We start from the raw sequence: 9,902 nt of genomic DNA on the forward strand, positions 1-9,902 counted from the left end.
GTGAGAAAATAACTTGAGCTTCAAAGGATCTTTGATGGCTTGGAAGTTCTTGAAGTAGAATCATGACACGAAAACAAGTTCAAGTAAGATTACTACTTGAATTAAGATATTTATAGTAATAGAATCGAATCAAAGTTTGAATATGAATATTACCTTGAATAAGAAAGATAACCTACTGTAAATAACAAATGTTTCTTGATCTTAGATGATTACTTGGAATGGATTAGAAAGCTTGGAAGTATACTTGCAAACTTGAAAGTATTCTTGATTTTATGAAACTAGAACTTATAGAATTTATGAAGAACACTTAGAACTTGAAGATAGAACTTGAGAGAGATCAATTAGATGAAGAAAATTGAAGAATGGAGGTGTTTATATGTGTTTTGGGTCTTGATATATGGATTAGATATAAAGGATGTGTAAGTTTGTTTTCTTGTAAATAATTCATGAATGATTAATAATATTTTTGTAATCTTGCTAAATAATTCATACTAGATTACAAAGAATGGTTCCCACATGTTTGATGACTCATTAAGGCTGCTAAGGAGCTGATCAATGAGTGTATATACCAATAGTATGTACAACTAGAAGCTGGGTATTGTAGGAGTACGAGTACCGAACGAATACGAGTAGAATTGTTGATGAAAATGAACGAGAACGCAATTGTAACCAACTTTGATAAGTATGAGTGTTTTGATATGTGTCTTGAAGTCTTCCAAAAGTGTATTAATACATCTTAATACACTACATGTATATACATTTTAACTGAGTCGTTAAGTCATCATTAGTCGTTACATGTAAGTGTTGTTTTGAAACCTTTAAGTTAACGATCTTGTTAAATGTAATTAATCCATTGTTATTATATTTAAATGAGATGTTAAATTTTAATGTTAACATGATAACATGGTGTATTAATATATCTTAATATCATATATATATATATATATATATATATATATATATATATATATATATATATATATATATATATATATATATATATATATGTTAAAATGCTATTACAACGATAATCGTTACATATATATATTGTTTCGAAATCCTTAAGTTAGTAGTCTCATTTTACTCGTGTAGTTCATTGTTAATACACTTAGTGATATATTAAATTATCATTTTATCATGTTAAACATAGTGTGTTAATATCTTAATACAATACATATGTATTTATTTTAATTAAAACGTTGTTATAACGATAATCGTTATATATATCGTTTCGAGTTTTTTTAATTCAGTAGTTTCATTTTATGCATATAACTCTTTATTAATATACTTTGTGGGATACTTACTTATCATAATATCATGTTATATATATATATATATATATATATATATATATATATATATATATATATATATATATATATATATATATATATATATATCCATATATATATCATCATGTCGTTTTTACAAGTTATAACGTTCGTGAATTATCGGACAAACTGGGTGGTCAAACGTTTACATAAAAACCGTTTCAATTAATCAAGTCTTGACAAGTTTGATTGCTTAACATGTTGGAAACATTTATTCATGTAAATATTAATTTCACATAATATATATAATCATGGAAAAGTTCGGGTCACTACAGTTATCTCGAGAGTGGATGGTTCATGGTTGATCGCCGCATCCTTGTCCTGGAGGCTCTCCGGCCGGGGAGGGACTTGACATTGTGATATTAGATTCGGAATAGAATCACAACAGCTGCATGAATTGTCTGTTGCTATTTGTTTTGTTACCCTCTCGGGCGAAAATGACTCATGGTTTTGTCAAGGATTACCGAATGGTATATTTTTTGTTTCTAGGTTCCCGAAAACGTTAGATGTTTCTCCCATGGGAAGCTGGCCGACCCATTAATTCCCCCGAATATTTATTGTTTCATTTGGCGTGCTCGGTTAAACAGATTGCAGGATAAGTGCAACTTAATTGATAAATGTGTTGTTATGCTAAACGTTATTTGCTCTTCCCGTAATGCTCATGGGAAGGATCTCTCTTATTTTCTTTGAATGTATCGTTGTGAACCAATTTGGACTTTTATCACTTCATGGCTTGATCTTGTGCTTCCCGTTTGGCAATTGGTTAATGATCTCTTGCAATGAATTATGACAGTGCATCTTTCTCATACGAAAGTCATCATATTGGAAGTCATTTGCTACGCAACGCTTTGGTCTCTTTGGAGATTCAGAAACATATTTTTTTTATCCTTCGAAGTTTAAAAAATGTCACATTATTAATTTTACGGTTTCTCCTCTTTTGATTGGTTTTCATCTCATTACAGTAAGACTATTCTTACTACTTTATTAAACAAAATTTCTCAGTTGTTAAAAAAAACAAATTGTTGATTAATTGTAGGAGATGAGTAGTTATTTCAATTGCACAAGAAAATAATGAATGTTCTAATTTCTTAATTACAACTCTTAAGGTTTTCATTACAAAGGTTGTAATTTTTATCTCAAGTGTTACAAGGTTATCCGATTGTGTTCAACTCATAATTGATTTACTTTTGTTAGTCAATTGCCATATAAATAATGAGTGAAACAATGGGAATACGTTTTATAAAGCAGCATGTAAATTACTCATTATAAATAACACCTCACAAAACTTAACTGAATACAATGCATGTTCAAATTTAATTTGATTCTAATATATTTGATATAGATATAGATAGGATAAATAATCAGTCGGCAATTGGATCAGCCTTATTTGAACATGATTACTGATCGGGTCAGCCTTCTTTGAATCTGATTGCGGGATGGTTGACTTTCAATGATCTGATGGCATGGGGATGGACTTTGGAGGACAAAGAGTAACAGTGACAGGTTGCCATCCTGATGGACGATGTCTGATCCACTTCTTTATACGGATTGCCAAGTCCAAAATCTGAAGTATGTCGCCCAAAGCACCATCTTTTAAACATGAACTCTTTATAATAGTTGCTGCCTCATATCTATGCAAAACAAAATTTGTTATATAGTGTTGAACACAAATCATATAAATGATGTTTGGATGATATGCGTTATTAAACTGATTATTGCTACTAAAGTAACAATAATCAGCCTTCATTAACGGGATCAAGTGACTACTAAGGGGTCACATAATCACTTTTACAGCTATTGTAACAAAACCAAATTATTTTTTAAGAGAATATATGAAAGTACTTGTTTACCAATCTTTTTTCCCACCCATTAACTAATCTTGATGTGCAACAAATGTTCAAATGTTACCTGCAACTAGAATCTGAAATTGCACAACAGCCATCAGTAGTTGATAGGAACTTTTGCAGCTCATCCCATGTTTTATTTGAGTGATCATTAACGTCATTACCTATTGGGTTTACACACTTCCATAATTTTTCATTTTTACCAACAAAGATACTAAATGAGTCAAAATTGTGTCTCTCTACCAATTGCTGCTCGATGGCACTCTCTAGAACCTCCTTCACATCAATATTGAGCTGCTTCTTAGGATTCCCATATCGAATGCAGTTAACTATGTTTTCTTCTGTAGACATTATCTTTTCAGTTTTCAGTTTGCTCAAGGCAACTAAAATTACCCAGCCTTCAACTTTTTCTGAAAGCGGGGAAGATGATGGTTCGGGTGATTCAATATATGTCACTGGTGGTCCTCCAGCTAAAAGACTAGTCCATAGCCATACACTCTTTGATGCGGTAAGGAGAAATGTGGGTGGACTAGGTCGAGCAGCTATAAGAATATTATAATTTCTCATCTTTAAGTTATTTAGAGCGTACGAGAAGTCATGATGACTAGAAATCAACAAAATATTGCCTGGGGCAGGGTTATCACTAGCCCAAAGTAGCATGTTCACCAATATTTTCTTCACACTTGCATCTTTGTCACCTAAACTCAAGAAAAAAGGCTTATCGGATACAAATTATCTTATCAAAATTGAAATGAAACCTAAATTAAGCACTTCATTGGAATTGCCATTCGGTGAAAAAACATCTATTAGAGAAGATAATGTAAAAAACACTAGAAAGATATTCCATTTATTGGATTTATGAAACTCGGACAGGTTTCAACCAACTAACCATCCCAAGGTAGCCCGGTGGTTAGGGCCCATCCTTACAAGAGGTCTCAGGTTCGAATCTGGGGGTGGCCAGGGAAGGGTTGGGAACAGCCAGGGAGTATTCCTGATGGGCTGCGTACAGTAGAGCATGGGGTAGGATTACTCGCCTTTTCCGGGCAACTCGAATAGGGAAAACCTTACAACTTTTAGGTTTCAACCAACTACTAAACGAGCAGCGCGCTATCAAAATGTTCAAAACATATCATAGTTGACAACACTGATATAAACAGGTCATTTTTTACAGGTCATTATTTAAAAGATATTTATATATAACACACACGCCCTATCTATGATGTACTCATCAGTTCATACCCTACACCAATGTTTGAAGATAAAAATACATAATTGCAAGAACGAAGATGTGGGATATCAAACCAAAACCATCAATTCCACAGCATAGGAACATCCTTCTTTAATTAAATAACCTAGCGTTGTATTACAAACGAACAAAACCTGCATTATGACTTTTAGCAATCAAACTATACATCGAAAAATATACCGAAATCTTCTATCATGCCATCAATCTTATTTCTAGTGATCTAGTCTATCGTTTACGAGCATTGATCTCATTCATTGCTCTCTTAACAGCCTTAGCAATTTCTATGTTTTGCTCAACGGTATGTCGGTATCATCTAGGTTAACCTTAGTAACAGAAGACCTACAACTACAAATCCATAATATTTCACATGAAAATAGTAACAATAGATAGTTATATACAGACATAAATCATTCTAAGTTGATAAATCATGTATAGAAAGGCTTGGATTTGGGATCTTGGGTTACTGAGTTTATAAAACACTTAGTTTGAATGTTGATTAAAAGCATATAACTAAAGAACTTCATAATCTCAATGGCGTTCATTATCCAAGACCATAAGGTTCTAAACAACTATATGTTCACATAACTAGGGTGTGCATGGTACAGAACTGGACCAAATTAGTTCGGTCGGTTTTGTACCGAGTCCTTGATTGTATAAGAAAGTCGGATCGAGGACCGGAGCATATATTGTTGGTACGGTTCAGTTATTTTTGGTGTTTTTTCGGGTTTGGTTTGGTTCGGTCCGAAGACCGAAATCCGTAAATTTATGGACCAACAACCGCGGTTCGGTTCGGGATCGGTTTTTGGCTTCGGGTTTTTTCAGGGTGTGCTTGGTAGAAGGTTTTGAAAGGTAAGGAATGGTAATCATAATCATTGAAGTGGCTTGGTTGAATATAACGCTATATTCTAGAGTTTTATTTTTAGTTGAAAAGAATGGAAAAGAAAGGGGATGAAAGTGTTTTACTATCCTTCCCAATCTTTCCAAATATGGGCGGAGAGTGTTCTTAACAAAACGTAATGTGTTATCCTTCCTAATCATCTACTATCCTTTCCTTTCCGTTTAAAATAAAAACTCGAGAATCACTATTATTTTTTAATCCGTCTGTTTCCTTTCCTTTCCTTTCCATTCAAAAAAAGTCTCGAGAATGCAGCGTAAAGTAATTAATCATTAGAGAGTATGGGGTAATGGACCATTACCCACTAATTTGGGGGTTATGGGAATCATTATACCAAGTAACTTCCCTTTTTTCACCATCTAGTATTACTAAAAGTCTAAACCAAATTAATCATATATCATCTTCCAGTTAGATTTAACAAGTGTAATTTATTTTGACTTATTTTTCACTTTTATTTTTATCCATCTGTCGCATTTGGCTCAGGTAAAAATTAAACAAAGCCATATACTGTACTATGCTACACGTTTGTATGAAACAATCGAAGTTTCGTAAAAATCGTGAATTGAATTTATATTTTGATGTCGATATTATTATAATAATATTATAAAATTTATTTTTCTGATATTAATACTAATATTGTTGATAAACTGTTTTTAAACTTGAAATTTTTTAATTTAGATTATTATTTTTTGGTAGCAAGGAAACCCCTATATGAACAAACACATTGGCCTATCCAACGAGGGTAAAACCTCGGGTAATCAAGCCCCCCGAGCGTGACGCACCCTCTGGTTACACTCCCTTTCTGAACAATTTGGCATAGCCATGGATTGAAACCGGTTAGTGTGCTTCATTGGGCAACTCGGTGGCCACTCAGACAAGCCTGGTTTTTAATTTGGATTGTTTTTGTCTATACTACTTGTCTGTAGAATTCAAAATAAACATTTGCAATAGTGATGTATTTTTCTCAATTAACAGTTTAACACTATAATTCCTTGAACTTAAGCAGTATCAAAAGTAATCATTATACCCATTCCATTCCTATAATATTCTCTTTGTCATTAATATTCCCTTTTTCATTCCCTTTCCCATTCCTTTGTTTGTACCAAGCATACCCTCAGTTTTTCATGTACCATACACACCCCTACTCATAACATATAACATCACAAGAGAGTCAAAAAAAGAAGAAGAAAAAAACATCTAAAACAAGAGAGACACCCAAAAAAACACCACATAAACTACTTTAGTCTCGACTCTTGAGACTCTTAAAGCAAGAAACTATAAACTATAATCACTTACCTTGAAGATCATGAGTTAAGATGATTCCAGTTCTATGAAGGGCATCTTGAACTTTAGGAGGGATCTCATTAGTATCACCGTGTGCATAAATGTATACGGGTCCACGATAGCCCATATTCACCAATGCAGAATGTATATTTGATGCGATCGAATGCGGTTCACAATCTTCTGGTACTTTACAGTTTTCGATATCCCACCATACTGATACTTTCGCTTCCCTGTACCGTTCTTCAGCCATCCCTACGGCGTCGTTTTACTGCAGCAGATCAGTTTATTAAAGTAGCCGGAAATAAATATGGCACACAATAACAGATGATGACTCTCCTTTTGTACAAAAACACAATCTCAACGTAATATCTTCAAGAACACGATCAATATCACTCGAAAACTGATTCTCTCATTAAACCAAAACTTGCAAACTTGATCTTGATCCTGTAGACAATCACAACTACAGAAGATTCGTATATACACAAGAACAAGTAGAAAACTACAAGTTCATCGACGAGCAGACCTATAAATTGAAACCCTAATTTGAGAGTATCTTACGTTTGAACATAGAGAGAAATTGGGGATTTTTGTGATTTATAAAAATAAAATTGTTATAAAATATCTATTGGATGTTAATTTTATTATTATTATATTTCTTGTATAGTAATATTTTATGCTATAAATACACATGTATGATAGCCATTTAAGGTGCACCATTTCTCTTGAAATATCAATATCAATATTTCTTCTCTCCTTCTTCTCTCTTTTTCTCTCTTTGTTCTTATAACCATTAAAGGTAGTTATAAGCCTACTGAATTATAACACGTTATCAGCTCGAAGAGCTTAGTGTAATCAAAGGATATCTCAAACGATCACGAGTCACTAATCAAGGTATGAAATTATTAATAATTTTCAGACTCGGACATATCAAATTTTGAACTACTAACATTTATATTTATGTTATTTAAGTTATATATGGTCGGTTATACCACCTGAATTATATTTCTGTAATCTAACTTTTACTAACTTCACTAACATTTATATTTATGTTAATAAGACCTCATGATTGTACGCAACACGTCATTTGACAACACGGTACTTTATGTACGCAACACGTTATTTGACAACACGGTACCATGGGTCTAGATTAATTCCGATCAATACGAATACGACGGGGTCTTTATATGTTATCTAACATTTATGATTACTTATGCAATTAATCATTATTTATTTCATGCATACTAATGTTTATTCTTAAATTTATAATTTTAAAAGTTAAAATAAAAAAATAGTTTGTATTTTTATTAAAAGTAAATCTTAAAAGTTAAATAAGAAAAAGTAGTTTGTACTTTTATTAAAAGTAAATCTTAAAAGTTAAAATACAAAAAGTAGTTTGTATTTTTATTAAAAGTAAATCTTAAAAGTTAAAATAAGAAAAAGTAGTTTGTATTTTTATTAAAAGTATATCTTAAAAGTTAAAGTAAGAAAAAAAAGTGATGGTAAAATGGAATAGTTTTTTGTCAAAAATGAAGTATTGAAAATGAAGTGGTCTCCTTCTATAACTAAAAAAAAAAAACTTTTTTCCAAACAAAGGTAAATGAAAGTAGGACTTAATACAAGAAAAAAGTAAACATCTCCTAGACGTGATAAAATCTATCAATGATAAGTATTAGACTTGATGAGCTAAATGTGACAAAAATGTTTCAACACGTCTTATGTTAATTTTCTAAAATAAGTTATTATTATTCCGAGTTTAACACATATACATAATATTCTTTATTATAGCATAAATAAAACACATATAAGTTGTTTCAGGTTAGGTAACCTCACATCTTAACAAACAAGATTCCATTACCATGACTTATGAGTAGATTACCATACATATAGATCCAAGAGTAGGTTGTACTTATATTATTGTTGAATGCCTGTGCATCATCAAACATGATGTCGAACTTAATTCGAATTCAAAATTCACACCAACTGTAAATCAAAATAAACGAGATCATGTCAAATAAGACATGCTCATTGATTTGGCTTTTTAAGTAGCTAAAAAGATTTTTTTTTTCATATTATCAGGGACTAATTATTAGCATACATTTAGCCTACTTTTTGTGTCACGCGTATATAATAATTAAAAAAATTAGGATTAGACACCAAGAGGGTAGGCAAATGATCAACAAATGACAAAGCTAATTATTCAACACATCAACATCTTGATTAACAGAACTATTTCTTGAAACTTAATACTGTCTAATTTATTTATTAAATTATAAATAAGAAAGGTTCAATAATGTAAAAATTGTGACATTTCAATTGTATCCAAGCTTAAAAATTCAAATATGATTGACTTATAAATCAAGTTACAATCTAGTTATTAATCTGATAATTGTTAATTGTGCATTATTTGCTTAAACTTAAAAAATAAATGCTCTTATAGGGACCAAATGTTCACAATAATTGCCTAAGCTAGATATGAAACAAATAGTTCATAAAAAAAAAAAAAGGTCGTTGTGCGTTTTCGGGATGATAGCCGAAATACACTTACAAAAGTAGGTCAGCCGTCAATTCTTTATGGCCATATCAACGTAGATCAATAAAATCATTTATGGTTTTGATAAAAGATTAATTAAAAATTAATTGTTTTTTTGGTCTTGGATTCTCGGTAACAAAAGCAAAGATTGTTTTTGGTTGCCACAACAAACAAGACAGAGGTTGTTGACTTTTGTTGTTAAACATGGCACAAGTGAACAATAACAATAGATTATTGTTTTTGAAAAGAATAATGATGCGTTAATTTTATTATATAAAATAAAATTAAAGAAAATGGTTTTCATTGATGACTATGAACAAACGCAAACAAAGTGTTTGTGGTATTTGGTGATTAAAAAAAAAGTGCATCTAAAGCTTCTACTGAAAATAATATGCATCTAAAGCTTCTACTGAAAATTAATGTGCAAGGTACAACGTATAACTATATGGTCAAATTCATTTGAGCCTTCGGAGTCACAAGTATATGATGTATATATATATTACTCAATTAACAAAATAGTAAATCTAAATTAATTCATATGAATAGTAAAACGAAATTAATTAATTTACTATTCACATAAAAAAGCGCATATGATAAAAAGCGCATCGCATATGATAAGCGCATATGATAAAAAGCGAATATGATGAAGAGCACAACGCATATGATGAAAATCGCATATGATTAAAAGCGCATATGGTGAAAAACACAGCGCATATGATTAAAAGCGTATATGGTGAAAAGGATATATGATAAAAAAAAAAAAACACATATG

The 9,902-nt window shown here is 31.4% G+C and overlaps 1 protein-coding gene across 1 annotated transcript; it reads right to left on the bottom strand.

Moving 5' to 3' along the window:
* Positions 1-2,510: 2,510 nt before the first annotated feature.
* LOC139896230 (uncharacterized) lies at positions 2,511-7,178 on the bottom strand. Its single transcript, XM_071878822.1, has 3 exons — positions 6,613-7,178; positions 3,240-3,873; positions 2,511-2,962 (listed from the first exon to the last, which is right to left on the bottom strand). The coding sequence occupies exons 1-3, from the start codon at positions 6,848-6,850 to the stop codon at positions 2,779-2,781; spliced, it is 1,056 nt and encodes a 351-aa protein (XP_071734923.1). The 5' UTR covers positions 6,851-7,178; the 3' UTR covers positions 2,511-2,778.
* Positions 7,179-9,902: the final 2,724 nt, after the last annotated feature.

This window comes from Rutidosis leptorrhynchoides, chromosome 3, assembly GCF_046630445.1.
Source record: "Rutidosis leptorrhynchoides isolate AG116_Rl617_1_P2 chromosome 3, CSIRO_AGI_Rlap_v1, whole genome shotgun sequence".
In the NCBI taxonomy this organism is placed as follows: domain Eukaryota; kingdom Viridiplantae; phylum Streptophyta; class Magnoliopsida; order Asterales; family Asteraceae; genus Rutidosis; species Rutidosis leptorrhynchoides.